Source organism: Pelobates fuscus, chromosome 12 (assembly GCF_036172605.1).
Source record: "Pelobates fuscus isolate aPelFus1 chromosome 12, aPelFus1.pri, whole genome shotgun sequence".
Taxonomy (NCBI): Eukaryota; Metazoa; Chordata; class Amphibia; order Anura; family Pelobatidae; genus Pelobates; species Pelobates fuscus.
In genome coordinates, this window is record NC_086328.1 from 78728021 (window position 1) to 78748308 (window position 20288).

The 20288-nt window shown below is 43.5% G+C and overlaps 1 protein-coding gene across 3 annotated transcripts in view; it reads right to left on the reverse strand.

Annotated features, from left to right (window-relative positions):
* Positions 1 to 297: 297 nt before the first annotated feature.
* Positions 298 to 20288, reverse strand: part of PGGHG (protein-glucosylgalactosylhydroxylysine glucosidase) — a 70186-nt gene continuing 50195 nt past the window's right edge. For 2 of the 3 annotated variants that reach the window (XM_063438775.1, XM_063438773.1), the window contains 3 exons: positions 11159 to 11256; positions 2781 to 2992; positions 393 to 529 (listed from right to left, as the gene is read on the reverse strand). In XM_063438775.1, coding sequence (XP_063294845.1) covers positions 477 to 529; positions 2781 to 2992; positions 11159 to 11256 — 363 coding nt within the window. In that variant the 3' untranslated portion in view covers positions 393 to 476. Of the gene's footprint in view, positions 530 to 2780; positions 2993 to 11158; positions 11257 to 20288 lie in introns of all 3 variants that reach the window. The other variant, XM_063438774.1, reaches the window with a different exon arrangement.

Consider the following 20288-nt stretch of genomic DNA (forward strand, 5'->3'; position numbering starts at 1 on the left):
CAAGTGTATGGAACCTGATCATACCTTGACAAGGAGAGCTGGTGTGAAACCTCATCACTAGGATCCACCTGGGACCGGTCTATGCACGGATTTTCCATCTCCCAGCTGTTATGTCCTGTTGCAGAGGTTGGTATGATTTCATACCCTAGCTCCAGCACCTGTACAGGGAAAGTGCAAAGTAATACCAGCAGACCCCTCTGTTCTTGTGTTTTCTGAATGATTATTTTTAACTGTGCATAGTAGTAAATTAACATCTTCCATCTGTATTCTTAATAAAGAATACAATGTCCTCCACCATGTCATATGCTCTCCATATCCTCCAATGTGAAGTGATGTAACCATTGTAAACCAACTGCTAAAACAATATCCATTTTCGTAACAATAATCACAGCTCTATGAACTACTGTTGTGATTATGGTTCAAATATGTTTTAATGAGACAAGAGGAAAGACACACTTGTATCAAAACGACCAACATCAACTCCTTTGCTTGATGCAACCTGCCTTGGTTGGAAAGGACACTGGCTTTCCTAGAAAAAAGGGAAGAAAAAAAGCGTAAATATTATTTTGTTTAAAATGTGTAAGTTTTGATATCAATTGCTTTAAAGCTTCCAAAAATTATACATATAACTATACATGTAATCTATAATTACATTTCATTAACCATAATATTCTTTTAATAAACGAGAAGTAAACATTTGTTGACAGTTGTCTTTTACAATAAAGTAGTTTTGGTGCTTAAAGTGTCCCTCTACAGAAAATATACACATTGGAATTTCAACAGTTCTTATTTTATAATGTATATCCCAAGTACTTTTTATCTCTTCATTTATTTGTTCCAATTCTTTACTTTCATTTAAAATTCCATTGAGATTTGAAGACTGGCTCAACCCTCTATGCAAATAGTTTTTCATATTACTGCATTAGCATCTTGTGTTTTATTAAACTATTTCCGAAGACATGAGAAGGACACTGTTTCCATTGTAGGCCTTGACATCTGTTCTCATCAAGAAGTATGTATGTTTCAGGATCTCAGCGGGCTACTTTCCCGTGGCGTCATGGGTGGCGGCTTCTGCTAGCTGCGCGCCACCTGTGGCATACTTACAAGTCTCTTTTCCGCGAGCGGTGGGTTCGAGTGACCCTGCGCTGCTCGCGACAATTTTCCTTTGCTGCCCACCGCCAGTGGCGGTATCTGACATCTGTCCGCTGCCCATGGCCGTTTTAAACACTGCAGGAAGGGTGTCTGAGGCTGCACGCTCACGTGCAGCATATTTAAATAGGTGCCTGAGCCAGTCACCTGACTCGGTGCATATTAGTGAGGTCACAGTTTTTAGTGAAAGAACTAAGTACCCCCCACGTGTCATAATTAACTCTGATTAGAAGTTAGCCAATCAGAGTTGCACTAAGCATATATAAACTTACTGTGTATTTTTACTCTGTTTTATATTAAAGTATTTTGTTACTACCTTTTACTTTGGGTTAGTTCATTTACTTTATATGCTGCTGTTTTATCTTGGCTGATTTTTTATCATCATTTTTAACAAGATCCAGTACTGCAAAAGGAATCCCTGGTGGGGATTATTCCACCTACGCCTGTTTCATAGAGCAGTGTGGCTGCTCTGAACACTGTAAGTACGTTTCTTTTTATTTCTTTGTCATTTTTATATATGGAAAACACTATGGGCCCTGCCTTGTGATTTTATTTTTCATAAGACCGGCACTACAAGCATCACTAGAGGAATATCCTACACGTGGGGAGTTCAAATACCACTGTATGCTGTTTTACTTAGAGCTGGTTATAGCTCTTTAGATTGTAAGTTGGCACTCTTAGGACCTCTGTGTTGTCTGTTGTTGCAGTACTACCAAAGATATTGCACCATTGGGTTTTTCCCTTTATTTATTTTATATGCTGACGTCTGTCTCAGAAGTTTTAAAGAATCGTGTGGAGACTCCAATTGCCCAGTTATATCCTACATGTGGGGAGTATCAAATACCACTGTAAGCTGTTTTACCTAGAGCTGGGCTTAGCTCTAAAAATTGTAAGTTGGCATTTCTCTACGTCTGTGTTGTTCGTGATCCTCTCTACAATACGGTTTTGCACTATTGGTCCCCCTCTTCTCTGCTTTTGTGTTTCATATCCAACTACTGCGATTCCAAAGCGAGAACAGAAGAACAGTTACTCAAGGTCTACACTGTACCTATAGAGACTTTTCTTTCCGTGTTTTCATTTTCTTTTATTTTATCCAGCGCACCCTGTATTTGTTGTCTTTTGTTTTCTCCATTTTCTGAAGGGTTTGAGGGTTGCCCTTCCTCTCAGGTGTGCAGCTTTATTCCCCCTTGTGAACAGTACTATAGCGCTGTTCCCTTCCCACCTTTTCTCACTACATATATAAACTTACCTTTCTCATGTCTCGTTGCCCTGTTGTGGTCAATAGCGTGTATACTCTGTCCGTTTGTCTGATTATCTGGTTACCGAATTTTGGCTTGTCACACCATTTGTCCTGCTTTCTCTGATCCTTGACCTCGGCCTGTCTAATCGATTATTCTGTCTCTGTTTCCCTCTGACTTTGGTTTGTATTCTGACTTCTCTCTGTGTGCACAGGCTGGCCACTCTAAGGACCGGTACTGCAATCTCTGTGTGTGTTCTGTCAGCGAGTCTGGTTCCGGAGTTTGTGACAGTGTGTTATCGTCTGCATGTATTTTCACTTCACAGTTTATCATTTGGCTCTTTAAAATACAACAAAAATGCAGAACTTGTGCTCACAAAAGTGATCAACTTACCAATATACAATGGCAAACATGTTTCATGTTCCCCGATAATAACATCCAATGAATAATTTTGTGACTTAAGTGCCGACATCAGCTCTACAGTCATTATATCTCTGGTAAACATAAAGTCCAATTTGTTACCAAGGTAACAAATTCCTTTAATGCAAAGTTTCTTGACATCATCAGGGAATATGGGGTCAAATTTCAAACTCTTATCTGTGATCCTAGGAAACAAAGATTAAAAAAAAAAAAAAATACCTAAGTTAACAGAATGAAAGATATAAAAAATAAATACAAAAAATAAAACAAGTGTAACTTGCCCATAAACATAAATAACTAGAGTGATAAATTGTATGATCCATCTGCTTCGGGACCTTTAACCCCTTAAGGACTGAGCCAAATGTACACGTTGTGATTAAAACAAAACGTAAACAAAACCTGGCATTTGCGCTATATGTCTGTCCAACCGTAATTCACCTCTTTCATATTAAATGCACTCACACTTATATATAATTTTATTCAGGGAAACAGGGCTTTTATTTAACATCAAATATTTAGATATGAAACATAATTTAATATGAATAAAATATTTTTAAAAATGGGAGAAAATACGTTTTTTTTTATTTTTTTAGTTCTACGTGACATTTTAACTGTGTGAATGTCATAATACTGTTTGCTTTAACTGCAATAAAATACACATATTTGTATTCAGCGATGTCTCACGTGTAACACAGTACCCTCTATATACAGGTTTTATGGTGTCTTGGGAAGTTACAGGGTCAAATATAGCATGTTAAATTTTTTCAATTTTTTTTACATTGAAATTCGCCAGATTGGTTACGTTGCCTTTAAGACCATATGGTAGCCCAGGAATGAGAATTACCCATGATGGCATACCATTTGCAACAGTAGACAACTCAAGGTATTTCAAATGGGGTATATCCAGTCTTTTTTAGTAGCCACTTGGTCACAAACACTAGCCAAAGTCAGCGTTAATATTTGTTTGTGTGTGAAAAATGCAAAAAACTAATTTGAACACCAATTTTGGCCAGTATTTGTGACTAAGTGGCTACTAAACATACCCCATTTGCAATACCTTGGGTTGACTACTATTGCAAATGGTATGCCATAATTTGGATAATTTTCATTCCTGGGCTACCATACGGTCTCTAAGGCAACGTAACCAATCTGTCGAATTTTAATGTGAAAAAACTGAAACGCAAGCCTTATATTTGACTCTGTAACTTTTGAATACACCATAAAAGCTGTACATGAGGGGTACTGTTATACTCGGGAGACTTTGCTGAACACAAATATTTGTGTTTCAAAAGAGTAAGAAGTATCACAGATATAATATCGTCAGTGTAAGTGCCGTTTGTGTGTGAAAATGCAAAAAAATTCACTTTCACTCACGATATCATCGTTGTTATACATTTTACTGTTTTGAAACACTAATATTTGTGTTGAGTGAAGTCTCCCGAGTTAAACAGTACCCCCCATGTGCAGGTGTTATGGTGTCTTGGAAAGTTGTAGGGTTAAATATAGTGCTAAAAACACACAGTGGGTCAGCACTAAATAACAAGAGTAAGATAAGGCAGCAACCCTAAGAAGGGGATCCCTCTCAACCCTTCAAAATCACATACAGAAAAAGGGAAACAGATAGAGAAGGGCTGTGCCACAGAAAAGAGCACTTGAAATCTTGTCACAGTAGTGCAAGATATATCACATATAAAATGTCTCTTATTAAAAATAAATAAATGCAGCTGTGGCTTCTGGGTTCTTTGTACTTGGGGGATGTGGAAGGTCTGGGTCTCTTCAGTCTCCGTATGTGGAAAGAGGAAAGACAGAGCGACCTCATAGTGCAGTATGTCTGGGTTTGACGGACAACACATAAGAAGTAAAAAATATTTCACTCACGTATAAAAGAACTATGATCAGCTCTATTATATCTCGCATATAGTGGTATAATCCCCACTTATGGGATATGATGATGGTGGTCTTTCACAGCAGATGATTATCTAGGTACTCAGAGAAGAAGAAATAGCCACAAATAGTGCTCTCAGTAATATAATACAAGTATATTAAAATAAGCAAAATATTACTCACAAGCGTAGAGCAGACTCACTGCTCTATGACGACAGCGTTAGTGGTATGATCCCCACCTAGGATGTTCTTGAGAGTAGAATGGATTAAAGGTCTTTAGGTAAAAATAGATAAAATGCCAGGAAAAAAAATCTCTTTTTTTTTTAAGTAGATTATTGAAATAAGGAGGTAGTAGGTTGTAGTAAAACCAAAATCCTTTATTCAATATTAAAAATCTTATGTCCATAACGCGTTTCACCGTGTAGGCTTTCTCAAATGGATCAATCATTGAAAGCCGTACTTATGACTAGTTAGATGTCCGAGCAAGTCGGTTGTGGTGTGCTGAAACCGACGTATCGGGTAGGCCTGTAATAAAAGAGGGCCCACCTGGTAGTAGTATTGTTGTGTAAGGGGAGAGGTGGGAGGGATGACTCGGAAGCATCAGCCCTGTGGTGTAGGGGGCCCGAGTTTAAATAGCCGGGTAACCCCTTCCACAACTTCAGGCTCCGCCTTCTAATTTGTAGTCAGGGACAAAAGCCGTACTTATGACTAGTTAGATGTCTGAGCAAGTTCGTTGTGGTGTGCCAAAACCGATGTATCGGGTAGGCCTGTAATAAAAAAAGAGGGCAAAAATTGAATGACAATAACTTTATTTACATATCTTTACATGGCAAGATTCATAAAGGCTTGTCTCAACTCTAGCTCTGGTTGCGGTATGTATCTGGAATACACTGCGGACTTCAAGCATCCTAATCTTTTAATGATGTGAGCAGGGACGTTTTGTCTTGAAGAGGCTGAGGCTGCCCCAATTCGGAAAGAGTGTCCCGTAAAGGCAATGGGGTTGAGTCCCAACCTGGTTAAGAGGGTTCTGATATACGTAATGAATTTGGCTGTAGTGAGTGGTTTGCCCTGTATAGTAAATAGGGGCTTGTTGGGGTTTGTGCCAACGAGTGATGCTACAAACTGGTCTAGTGTTTTCACTGGGAACCATTTATTGGCTGTGGGATAGTAATTTATCTCTGTAAGTGGTCCTGATTGATTGGTTTTCATATGACTGATAGTGAGAACGTAGTGATCAGATTGTTTGTTCAGATCTGATCATTTGAGCTAATTTTGGCAGTATGTGATATTGTCTGTCGTAAATTTGTTGGGTATTAAGAACCCGTAGAATGCCAGGTACACTGCAGTCTAAATGGTGAGGTTCGTATTTGGCTCGAATGGATTAGTGTCTATGGGTTGTCTTTTTGCTGTAGTGATGTTATCTAGACGTTGTATACCTCTGAGAATATTCTTCACTGGGTAAGAGGACATGAAAGGTTTGGTACTAGGGTAGGCACTTAATATATGATGTTGTATACTAGTGATGTAAAGTTTTATGGTGTTGAGTAAGAGTTTTAAATTAAAGTGGCAAAAGGAGATGAATGCCACTATGGAATCAAGTGAATGTACGTCAGCAATTTGATATTCGGATGTAAACTTATTATAGATGGCGAAGGCCCTATTGTATGATTTGGAGGTGTTGACTGAGAGGGCAGAGCTAGCCAAGAATCTGCTGTGAGCCATTAAGCGGGTCAATCCAGGATTAGGTCTTGGAACAAGAGGGTTGGGACTGGAGTTTTGTCGGCCAACGGGTGGGCTTCGAAGAATTTATGAAATTTAGAGCGAGACAGTGCGTCAGCTGATAAGTTCATGCAACCGGGTATGTAAAAGCATGTGATGTGAAAATGTGAAGTGGCTGCCAACCATGTGAGGCGTCGGATGAGTCTCATGATGATGAGGGAAGAGGACCTGCCTTTATTTAGGATGTCACTTGCAGCCTTGTTGTCTGTAAAGCATTTAACTGCCTTACCTTACCATAGGTGCCCCCAGGCCTTTGCGGCAGCCACTATGGGGTATATTTCAAACAAGGCTGACGTAGAATGGAATGAGGGCAGATCGATAGTTTTGATTGGCCAAGTGTCCCTAAACCAGGCGAACACCGGTGAGACCTCCAGACTTCCATCTCTGTGCGTGTGGGTGTGATGGGAGTAGTAGGTTAGACAGGAGAAATGGACCGAATTAACTTATGCATTGAGAAATTAGACCGAACGGTGTAGTATGCTTTTCTGTCGCTAGGGGGCAGCGTGTGTCAGTGATTTCACCCATGTGTTCAACTAATTTGTCAGTCACCGAACAGGTGAACTTACTGACTGTAACAACCGTGGAGACAGTATGTGAATGGAGGGTTCATGCGGCTGAACCGTTCGAATGGTGTCAGGCTAGTGTGTATTTGCCCATTCAGGCAGACTGTTCGTGGAACTGAAGACAAGAGGTGGAGAAGCGACCCGGAAGTGAAGGTTTAAGCAGTAGGTCGGCGGAACGACCTGCGGGAGCTGTGGAGCCGACTGAGCGGTAACGGGGAGGTGATTCCAGGGCTGAAGCAGGTTACCGACGTCCAAGGCTGGTGCTGATGAGGCTGTGGCAAACTGCAGAAGTCAGTTGGCCTGACAGGCATGGTAAGTAAATACCAGCGAGATCGTGCGCTTGGTGAGACAGGCTATGTCGGCGAGGGATCGCGTTACCAGGTGAGAACTTGAACCAGAGGTACAATGGTCCTCTATGACTCGGAAGCATCTGCCCTGTGGTGTACCCCTCCCATAACTTCAGGCTCCGCCTTCTAATATATACACCCTGTTCCAAATTATTATGCAAATTCTATTTACGTGTCACAAAGATTAAATATTTTGTTTTTCAGTTTAACTCATGGATGGCATCATGTCTCAGGGCTCTTTTGATCACTGAAAACAATCTCGGACACCTGTGATAATTAGATTGCCAGGTGAGCCCAATTTAAGGAAAAACTACTAAAGGAGGGTGTTCCACATTATTAAGCAGAGCACCATTTTCATGCAATATGGGGAAGAAAAATGATCGCTCTGCTGCCAAAAAGAGTGAAATAGTTCAATGCCTTGGACGAGGTATGAAAACATTAGATATTTCACGAAAACGTAAGCGCGATAATCGCACTATTAAGAGATTTGTGGCTGATTCAGAGCACAGACAGGTTCATGCAGATAAAGACACATTGAGGAAGATTTCTGCCAGATCCATGCATCGGATCAAGAGAGCAGCTGCCAAAATACCATTACATAGCAGCAAACAGATATTTGAAGCTGCTGGTGCCTCTGGAGTCCCACGGATATCAAGGTGTAGAGTCCTCCAGAGTCTTGCAACTGTGCATAAACCTTCTATTCGGCCACCACTAACCAATGCTCACAAGCAGAAATGGCTGCATTGGGCAGAAAAATACATGAAGACTAATTTTCAAACAGTCCTGTTCACTGATGAGTGCCGTGCAACCCTGGATGGTCCAGATAGATGGAGTAGTGGATGGTTGGTGGACGGCTACACTGTTCCAACAAGGCTGCGATGTCAGCAGGGCGGTGGTAAGAGAGCTGGTCGGCCCCTTTATGGTCCCCGAAGGTGTAAAGATGACCTCTGCAAAGTATGTAGAGTTTCTAACTAACCACTTTCTTCCCTGGTACAGAAGGAAGAACTATGCTTTCTGTAATAAAATCATCTTCATGCATGACAATGCACCATCTCATGCTGCAAAGAATACCTTTGCATCAATGGCTACTATGGGGATAAAAGAAAGTCATGGTTTGGCCTACATCCTCCCCGGGCATCAATCCTATTGAGAACCTTTGGCACATCCTCAAGCAAAAGATCTATGAGGGTGGGAGGCAGTTTACATCCAAACAGCAGCTCTGGGAGGCTATTCTGACATCTTGCAAACAAATTCAAGCAGAAACTGTCCAACAACTCACAAGTTCAATGGATACAAGACTTGTGAAGCTGCTATCAAAAGAGGGGTCCTATGTTAAAATGTAACGTGACCTGTTAAAATGTTTAAAAATAGTTAAAATGTTATAAGTTTGATTGAAATAGCTTTTGATTTCAGTAAATACCGTATATACTCGAGTATAAGACGAGTTTTTCAGCACATTTTTTGTGCTGAAAAACACTCACTCGTCTTATACTCGAGTCAGTTGTCTGTATTATGGCAATTTTCATTGCCATAATACAGACAAGGACCGGGGGCTGTCAGGAAGCTGTAACTTACCTTCACCGCAGCTCCTGTCAGCTCCCTTCTCTCTCCTCCGTCCGTGCAGCTCCCAGGTCAGCTCCCTCTGCAACTCTCGCGAGAGCCGCGGGGTCAGAGCGTTGCCATGGGTTACCGTGGCAACGCTCCGCGCGGCCGCGAGAGTTGCAGAGGAAGCTGACCTGGGAGCTGCAGGGACGGAGGAGAGAGAAGGGAGCTGACAGGAGCTGCGGTGAAGGTAAGTTACAGCTTCCTGACAGCCCCCTCCTACAGCCCATCCACTGGACCACCAGGGAGTGAGAGCCCCCCTCCCTGGCCAGCTAACAAGCAGGGAGGGGGGACGAAAAAAAAAATAAAATAAAAAAAATAATAATAATAATAAAAAAACATTAAAAAAATATATATTACAATAATAATTATTAATAAAATGCCCACCCCCACCAATGCTCTGCACTCACACACACACACACTGCATTCATACACACACTCATACACACACTGCACTCATTATATACACACACTGCATTCATACACACACTGCATACACACTGCATTCATACACACACTGCATACACACTGCATACACCCTGCATTCATACACACACTGCATTCATACATACACACATACACACACTGCATACACCCTGCACTCATACACACACACTGCACTCATACACACACACTGCACTCATATACACACTGCACTCCATTCATTATATACACACTGCATTCATACATACACACTGCACTCATTATATACACACTGCACTCACACACTGCACTCATATACACACACTGCACTGCATTCATTATATACACACTGCATACACACTGCACTCATACACACACTGCACTGCATTCATTATACACACACTGCACTCACACACTGCACTCATATACACACACTGCATACACACTGCATTCATACATACACACATACACACACTGCATACACACTGCACTCATACACACACACACTGCACTCATATACACACTGCACTCCATTCATTATATACACACTGCATACACACACAGCATTCATATACACACTGCATTCATACACACACACACTGCATTCATTATATACACACACACTGTAAATAAATATTAAATTAATATAATTTTTTTAGGATCTAATTTTATTTAGAAATTTACCAGTAGCTGCTGCATTTTCCACCCTAGTCTTATACTCGAGTCAATAAGTTTTCCCAGTTTTTTGGGGTAAAATTAGGGGCCTCGGCTTATATTCGGGTCGGCTTATACTCGAGTATATACGGTATGCTGCAAACACAACAAATGACAATTTTCTGTTCTTTACAACCTATAAAGTGTTTTGAAACTTACTGTGTGTAATAATTTGGAACAGTGCATTGTAAGTTTATGTTTTTTTAAAAAAAAATACTGTTATCATTAGGAGGTTTGTTCAATAAAATTTGAATTGTACTCTTAATTGTTGATAAAGAATTATGCTGTTATTTACATCAATTATTTAGGTAAATGAGAAAAATAGCATTTGCATAATAATTTGGAACAGGGTGTGTGTATATATATATATATATATATATATATATATATATATATATATATATATATATGCGCCTGCAGGTGGTCCCTCAGCTCCAGGACATACGGTACAATGGGGACACTACCTTCCCCTGTGTCTCCATCCCAGTGTTTTCCTGTATAAGCCTACCAAGAGGTTCCTCAAGAATCTACATGGTTTTCCCCTTTGAAATATTCTACAGAAGAAGAGAGTCAGGGGATCCCTGTATCTTATACAGGAACACTGGGATGGAGACACGGGGGAAGGTGGTATCCCCATTGTACCGTACGTCCTGGAGCTGAGGGACCAACTTCAGGAAGGAATCTCTCCCAGTTCTGGCAGGAGGCTGTGAACGAACCATTGAAGCATTCATAGAGTCCGTTCATCTGGGGGTGATACAGGGAGCTGAGAATGGGTCGGACCCACAGCTTTGCCAGAGTTGCTGAGTAATAGCCGCAGTGAATTGGGTCCCTTGGTCGGACAAAATCACTCCAGAAAAAGACTACCCATGTGAATATTCTAACCAATGCCTCTGCTACCTGCATCAATTTTAGGGAGGGTGTGTATGCAGTGTGTACACATGCCATGTGTCCTTAAGGGGTTAAAAACATGACTTTGAGTTTTTGTTTTAAATGTGTTTAAAAATTTGTGTTAGAAGATTTTAGCTGTGCGAATACAAACCGAAATCCGGTGTATCCAAAAAGTATTGCCTGCAGAAATCCTCCTATCCCTGTGAGAAAATTTACAGCTCCGGAGCCATCTGCATTCTCAGTCCATATCTAGAACCAATAGTAGATATGCATTTAGCATAGACAGACACATAGGATATCAGTACATTAATAAGACTTGTGCATGGTGGAAAAATTTAGTCATTCCAATACATTCATCAAATTGACATAATTGTGCCTGTTTTGGCAAATTTTGTTTGTGAAAAATTTTTTTGCCAGTCAAAAAAGTAGGTAAAAAGGCAATTTTTAGTGTGCTGCAATGCAAAAATAGCTACAATATTGTGTAAATGCCAATAGCTAGACATCTTTGCAATTCCATTCTGAGTTTGCAAAATTACATTATATACCCGAATTTAAAAAAAATAATAAATAATAAAAATAAATATAAAGTAAACAAACTAATTTTCTAGTGATTGATTGTAATATTTTCCCCTTTGCTATCTTGTATTAAAGAAAAATAAGTGTCAGGAGTCATTTTAAGTTTTGAAATGGGATTTCTCAAAAACTTAAAGGAAAAATTCAGTGGGAAATTAATGGCCCACTCACCAACTCCACCCTTAGGAGAACAAATGTTTCCTTTGCATCCAGTCTGTAGAGCTAGTGATCGTCCTTCAGTGTAAAAAAAAAAAACCCAAACAAACAGTGCCCTAGGTAGCAGACATGCAAGACTCAATCAAGTAGGATGAAAACACTACAATGAGAGGCCTTTTAAAAAAGAGGAATAGCAGGAGTCATTTATTCAGGTGAATTTAGTAGAACTCCAATACCCCCACTGGGTATCTCCTCCGAATATCCTTGAAGCTGGAAGAAGTGCTCTTTAGTGAATAGCTCTATTCCCCCAAGTAACTAGACACAGTTCTGTGAGTACAACTGTTTTTATTGAGCCAAATGCAGCCTTTTTTGCACAGACTCCCAGTGTGGCGAAACCGACCTCGCCACGTGTCCTTGGAGAGGGCTGCTTGCCCGCCTCTTGCCTTTGGACTATGGACCCGACTTTATGTAAATGTGTTAACCCAGATAGCTATGCCATGGAGCCCATTCGTGTAGTTAAAGACTTCGGCTCCATGGCAATTGAACTGTGTGAATAGGATCTGAGCGCTATTTGGTAGTTTTGTGCGCTCAGATCCCAGCTATCTGGGGATATGTGACATGTCTGTGTTTTATGTATAAAATGTAACTTTGTGTATTTTATAGTATTTTAATGCTTTGTGCTCACCATGTGCATAATGGAGTCTTGTCTCTGTCCTGGGAGATAATTGAATTACTTCTCAATTATCTCAAGGATAGAAGACTCTGAAACTGGTCTGGGCCGGAAAGCCATGCTGGCAGGGGTTTTTAAAAGATACTTTACTAACTTTTGAACCCCTGGTCTGATTCATGCCATTTTTTTAATATGTTGTTCCCCTGAATAGATTGATTGTGAATATGTAATTTTTATGTGAATGTGTATGGTTTTAGAGTTATGAAAGTTGGGTAAAAAGTATGTTTTAAACTGTATGTATAATTGGATTACCTCTCAGGCTAAGAGGAGGGAATCTGTGGGATGTAACCATTGTGTGATTGGTGTATTGTAAATCCCTCCCTTGCATGGGAGAATCCTTTATAAGACAGTGTGTGAATAAATCTGGAGTTCCTGTTTTAACCCTCAAGCTGAAGTGTCGTCTCATTCTTGGGGGAGGATTTATTGCATGCTGTTTCAGTTTGACTGCTAGGAGTGCAAACCTATTCGTATGGTTCCTATTCAACTGTCTACAGCATTCAGAGGCTTGATAGGATTTATATGCTTCTCAGATTCGGTGATTGTGGAGTCTGCCAGAGTGCTTGGAGTCCTCAGGAAAAGCTAGGAGCATCCTTTAACGGAGGTACCCAGTCGGGGTGCCAGGTGACCCGTTACATTGGTGGCAAGCGGTGGGATGGCGTCCTAGTGCGAGGTAAAGCAGCTCAAAGACGTTCGTTTGGAGTTACAATTTGAGGGCAACGCTAGTATTCGTACAGCGCCCCTGGTCACAGCAAACATGACCTATCGCTTTGAGGGCGACGCGTACAGGGACGGTTAACCAGATATGGCCCGAATCCTTCAACAGAGGCGCTTATGGCAACCGTACGCAAGTTGGATGCGGAGAATCGAGCGGCATGGGAATGCGAGTGCCGATTGCGGAGATTGGGACTGTGGCCAATTGGTCTCTCTGCCCAGCGGCAGTGTGTGTTACAGGGAGATGAAGGTGCCGTCCTTGCTCCCCAGCGGCAGTGTGTGTTACAGGGAGTTGAAGGGGTCGTCCTTCCTCCCCAGCGGCGGTGTGTACCCCAGGGAGCTGAAGGTGCCGTCCTTCCTCCCCAGCGGCAGTGTGTACCCCAGGGAGCTGAAGGGGTCGTCCTTCCTCCCCAGCGCCAGTGTGTATCCCAGGGAGCTGAAGGTGTCGTCCTTCCTCCCCAGCGGCAGTGTGTACCCCAGGGAGCGGAAGGTGCCGTCCTTCCTCCCCAGCGGCAGTATGTGTTACATGGAGCTGAAGGTGCCGTCCTTCCTCCCCAGCGGCAGTGTGTGTTACAGGGAGCTGAAGGTGCCATCCTTGCTCCCCAGCGGCAGGACAATATATGGATAGGGGAAACAGTTGGTCCCCCTCTTCACCAGCAGACAAGTATGGAAGGTTTTGGAGATAATTGGCTGGCCGAAGTAAGGCAGCGAGTGGCCCAGTATGGGGATGATGTACCATGGAGACACGCCGGGTGATCTGGAACCAGGTCATGGCCGAGCGAAACACAAGGCTGGGCCGAGAATTCCAGCGGGCGAAAGAGAGAAAGCATCAGGGAGAGGAGCTTGTTACCCCCTCTCCCCAGCGGCAATCTACAGTTCAGGGAGAGGAGCTGGTTACCCCCTCTCCCCAGCAGAAGCATAACCCACCAAGGGGAGACACTAAGCCCCTCACCAGAGCAGATGGGACCGTGGTCTCTGCGCCCAAGCTACAGGGAGTACGGAGGGTCAGCCCTGCTCCCCAGCGGCAGAATATTTTACCAGGAGGGGAGAGTCTCGTTCCCCCTCCCCAGCGGCAGCCTAGCCCACCAAGGGGAGACACTAAGCCCCTCACCAGCACAGATGGGACCGTGGTCTCTGCGCCCAAGCTACAGGGAGTACAGATGGTCAGCCCTGCTCCCCAGCAGCTGGAAGTGTGTAAGGGAGAGGAGTTTGCTACCCCCTCTCCCCAGCGGCAACCTAACCCACCAAGGGGAGATGTTAAACCCCACAACTGTGCAGATGGGACCGTAGTCTCTGCACTTGCAGCACAAGGGGTAGGGATGGTCAGTCCTGTCCCCCAGCCACAGAGCAGTGTATCCAGAGGGGAGTCAGTCGGTCTCCCCCTCCCACAACCAGGCTCCAACCAGGCTACTTCCGGGGTAGCGCTGGCACCAGGGCAGAGTACCCCTAGTCTCTGTCCACTCAGCAACCCACCAAGGAAGCCTACCAATCCCCCACACAGCCGTGGTGAGGCACGTGAACAAGTTTCTCCTTCATCCAGGTGTAGTAACTATTTATTGTGGATGGGCTGTACTGCTGTTTGTGCTTCGTGGGTGGGTTGCTGGACTAAACAGGGCACTGACCGGCAGGAGGTCAGATACCCTGTTAGTCTAGATGGTAAAGGGGAGAAATGTGGTGAAACCTACCTGCCACGTGTCCTTGGAGGGGGCTGCTTGCCCGCCTCTTGCCTTTGGACTATGGACCCGACTTTATGTAAATGTGTTAACCCAGATAGCTATGCCATGGAGCCCATTCGTGTAGTTAAAGACTTCGGCTCCATGGCAATTGAACTGTGTGAATAGGATCTGAGCGCTATTTGGTAGTTTTGTGCGCTCAGATCCCAGCTATCTGGGGATATGTGACATGTCTGTGTTTTATGTATAAAATGTAACTTTGTGTATTTTATAGTATTTTAATGCTTTGTGCTCACCATGTGCATAATGGAGTCTTGTCTCTGTCCTGGGAGATAATTGAATTACTTCTCAATTATCTCCAGGATAGAAGACTCTGAAACCGGTCTGGGCCGGAAAGCCATGCTGGCAGGGGATTTTAAAAGATACTTTACTAACTTTTGAACTCCTGGTCTGATTCATGCCAATGAATTAATATGTTGTTCCCCTGAATGGATTGATTGTGAATATGTAATTTTTATGTGAATGTGATGTATGGTTTTAGAGTTATGAAAGTTGGGTAAAAAGTATGTTTTAAACTGTGTATAATTGGATTACCTCACAGGCTAAGGGGAGGGAATCTGTGGGATGTAACCATTGTGTGATTGGTGTATTGTAAATCCCTCCCTTGCATGGGAGAATCCTTTATAAGACAGTATGTGAATAAATCTGGAGTTCCTGTTTTAACCCTCAAGCTGAAGTGTCGTCTCATTCTTGGGGGAGGATTTATTGCATGCTGTTTCAGTTTGACTGCTAAGAGTGCAAACCTATTCGTATGGTTCCTATTCAACTGTCTACAGCATTCAGAGGCTTGAGAGGATTTATATGCTTCTCAAATCCGGTGATTGTGGTGTCTGCCAGAGTGCCTGGAGTCCTCAGGAAATGCTAGGAGCATCCTTTAACGGAGGTACCCACTCGGGGTGCCAGGTGATCCGTTACACCCAGCATTCAGTATATTCAGTGCCCATTCAGGCGCCTCTGTATCTGGGAGATAATAGAGTTGCTGTCTGCTAAACTAATTATCTCCCGGATACAGAGTGCCTAACATAAAAACACACCAAAACATAGTAAATACACAGAGGAACCCCACATGTTATACATCTCCAGATAGCACCTGGACCCATGAAGAATTGTCCAATCTCCATCAGGATAAAGTTTTGACCAGCCGCACAAGAGGTCTAAGCCCAAAACAGTTCCTGCGTAATTATGGCTAGGGCCGGTCAAATAGTGGGAGGTCCTTCGATCCAAAAAAACAGGGCTCCCCCTGGTTTTGTGGGAGCTATTGCTCAAATTGGTCTGTAGAACCTTCCCTCCAATTAGCGCTCTCCTGGAAGGCTGGCAAGTGGAGTAAAACCGTGGATCAAGGTTACCAGGAGCCACAAGATTGCAGTGGCAGTGTTAGCGTTCCAGAGGGTTTGCATCCATGTACTGCTGGAGACCTTTCAGGTGTTTTTTTTAGCCAAATGACTGCGAAAGAGGCATTTTCAGCAGTTAACGTTTGAGAGCAGGGAATGTACTGAAACAGGGGGATAGTGAACAGCTCTTTCAGGGAAAAGATACAGGTACAATGATAGGGTCCACCACACAGCTCCTCCTTAACACAAGTCAGCATGCACACACACATTTACAAGAGCTGTTTTTCGTTGCTGGAATGGTGCTTAGGAAGGTTCTTCTGGGGTGCAGATCGCCACCACTTCCTCTGCCCTCATGGTAGGGTTTGAACATATACACGTGGAGCATGCGTCTCCCCCCAGCACAAGAGCAAGGACAATCACATAGGTGGTATCGCACTTTTTTTATACCACCTGATATAGGATCTACCAGCCAGCCTGCAGCTTGTCTTTGTGGATTGATATTAAAATCAAAACCTTCTGTCCTACTTAGAAGCTACGGTCCCTGGCTCCCTTATTGAACCATGAACTCTGCGGGATAACTAGCTGCTTGGTGGGGATCAGTATTAACCCAGCTACTATCCTTTCTCCCTCTAGCCCAGCTTGACTGGAGGTGACCGGTTCCCTTTTTACTTGGAGCATTGGGTCAGTGGCTACCTCCCTCCCAAACTCAGCAGGGGCATCCCACTATTCTAATGGTGGGGTAATAACTCCTACCTAAACCTCAGAGTGTGAGCGCTGGTCCATGGTGTGAGGCTGTTGCCTGGTGGTTAGAGAGTATGTCTCCTCTGCCATCGGTTGGTGAACAAAAGCAGAAGTAAGCTGTCGTTCAACAAAACGTAGGTAACTCCTGCATCAGCCCCACATTCCCCATCCCTGCTCCCGCACCCCAATTCAAATGTACTTTTGCGGTAGGCAGGCTGTAAACTGCTTCCCCTGCCACCCGAATGGCTACTGAACCTCCTATTCGGGCACAGTCTGGTACCATGTGTCTCTTTACCAGGGTCAAAGTGGCTCCAGTGTCCAGGAGCCCTTGTACAAATTTCTCATTGAGGCAAACTGAGTGCCGGTGATGCTGGTGGTTGTCTGCAGCAGCTTGAACGGGGTCAGCCTCATGCAGAACACCACAGTTCTGTTTCGTGTTATTTTGGCTCATAAAAAAAAACGGGGGATGCCTCAGCATGATAGCAGTGAGCGGCCTCTCGGGAGGTTTGGGGGGTGATCCAGGCCTAATCCACTGGTATCTGTTTCTACCTTGGGTGCATTCGCGTTTCATATGCCTGAATCGCTGGCATTGGTGGCACTGTACCCCAGCTTGTGGTTGAATCCAGGGAGGCACATGGTTAACTGTACCTCTATACCGCTGCAGAATTGGTAGTCCTGCGTTCTGTGGTGTTTTTTGAGGAAACACTCTGGGCTGAGGTCGTTTATGACAGAGGACATCCTGATATTCATCAGACCGCCTGGCTGCTTCAATGAGGATGGTGGGGATTTAATCCTGTACCCACTCCTGGATCTCCGGGGCCAACACATTGTAGAATTGCTCTAGGAGTATATGTTGAAGCAATTCCAGGCCCACTTGGAGCTCCTGAAATCACTGTCGCTAGGCCTCCTGAGTAATTGCATACCGAGCCAAAATTACCTCTTTTACCTGAGCATAGTCTCATCTGGAACCACCCGGTATGCCTCGGCCACTCAACCAGATAATTTGCTGGCCAAAAGTAGAAACCAATCTAAGATTAGTTTGACATGATCTCCCTGAAGTAAGCCCATGTTGTCTCTGATCTTGAAATCCATGTGATTTTAGATGTTCAACAATCCTATCCTATCATGGATTCCATCACTTCCCCCACTACAGAGTAAGCTTACTGGCCCATAGTTGTCTGACTCCTTTTATCTTTCTTGTGAATTGGCACAACATTCGCAAAATTTCCATTCTACTGGGACAACTACTGTTAACAATGATTGGTTAAATAAATCAGGTAACAGTTTTGCTAGTACACCACTAAGTTATTTTAATAACTTTAGGTGTACTCCATCAGGTCCCATCAACTTATTTGTCTTTACGGTTGACAGTTGAAATAGAACCTCTTCCTCTGTAAACTCACATGTAACAAATGACTCAGTCTTATTTCCTAATTGTTCCATTTCCTTCATTTTTATCTGTAAATACCAAACAAAAATATTAATTGAGGCAGTCCGCTACAGATGTATCCTCTTGTACATCCCTTCCTGCTTTTGTTTTTAGTCTAACTAATTATAGTTTTACTTTCCTTTCTCATTCATGTGAGTGGTCTGAAGGCTGACTATGGTTTGCCCTCTGTGGTTCCAAAATTCTTACCAGCTTGTCTAAACCACCATATGCCTACATTCACTTATAGATTGTGTATGGGAAGCCCTCTTTTATCTTGCCTTAAGTGATGGTTAGCCTTCAAACTACAATGGAAATACACAGCAATTCTCCTTGCTAGTAAGATTGAGGATTACTGCATACTGAGGATTTGTCTTCAGAGAAAATATGTGATTCCTCATCCTCAATAATGCAGAACACTGTCAGTAACACTACTACTTGTAGCAACTAGGCACAGAGGGACTCAATTTGTTTTATTTTTTAGTTCACCTGATGAGATTTTAACTATTCCTGTCTGACCTGCCTCTCTCAACCATCACTATCCTTCACAACTGCTTTGCCAAAGAGTGGTGTTAGTAATGGGGATCGTACTGCTGCTGGTGGGAGGCGGTAACAACTGCACATAATCAGATAGAGCACCAGTGGACTTGCTGCCATAGTACTTTCTTGTTCTGAATCTTCCCTCACTAACACAGGCTGGTCGCTGCGCACTTAATATTTAAAGGGACAGTCTGGAAAATGACAGACATGCGTGCATCATCATGCAAGCACATTCTGACGTCAAGTGACCAGAACCTGCCTATCACTGCCATGGGCGTCCGCAGGAGGGTGAAGGGGGGCACTTGCCCCTCCCTGCATTTTTCGCTTTGTTCTGTCAATTTTCGTGTGAGAGTGAAAATACAGTGTAATACCAGCGCCGACCAGTAGGTGACGCTGTGTATGGAGATAGACAGGGATAGGAAGCTTCATCTATCCCTACTTCTCTCTGCTGATTGAAACCGCAGGGGAGCAACACATGCAGCCAGAGACAGCCTACAGATCAGATAAGCATTTGTGTGAGTGCCACTATGCAGTAGCTAGGCCAGAGGAACTTTGTTATATGCAGTACCTGTAGTTATATATATATATATATATATGGGGTGGGGGTGGGTTTAAAATAGCCTAGAGATTAGGGAAGTGAGGGATGGGGGGCAGCCTATAGATTAGGCAAGTGAGGCATTGGGGGGCAGCCTATAGATTAGGCAAGTGAGGCATGGGGGGCAGCCTATAGATTAGGCAAGTGAGGCATGGGGGGCAGCCTATAGATTAGGCAAGTGCGGCATGGGGTGGCAGTCTATAGATTAGGGAAGTGAGGCATGGGGGAGGCAGCCTAAATGAAGAGTAAGCAAGGAGCAGGAAGGGTCTGCAAGGAGCAGGGGCAGCAAGGAGCAGGAAGGGTATGCAAGGAGCAGGAAGGGTATGCAAGGAGCAGGGGCAGCAAGGGACAGGAAGGATCTGTAAGGAGCAGAAAGGGAGCAGAAACATGTATTCCTGACACCATAGATGTAAAAACGCTATTCACCCTGGCTTTATGTGATAATGACTATGCTCCTCCCCTTCATGACACTGTCAAAAAGGGACCAAGCATGGATGTCATTACAATTATGCCTGCCCCCCCCCCCCCCCGGAACAATTCCTGCGGACGCCCATGATCACTGCCAACAGTAAGGTATCTAAACTTATTTCACGTATCCTTCAGTTCTGTCATGGTGTCCACTTGTCGTTATCAGAGAGTGCTTTCATCTTGCTTTCCCTACTGGTATTTTGACTTTGACTTGTTTTTGACTATTCTGATATTCTTGACCTTTTGGTTTGTATCCTCATTATTATGTCTTTGTGTC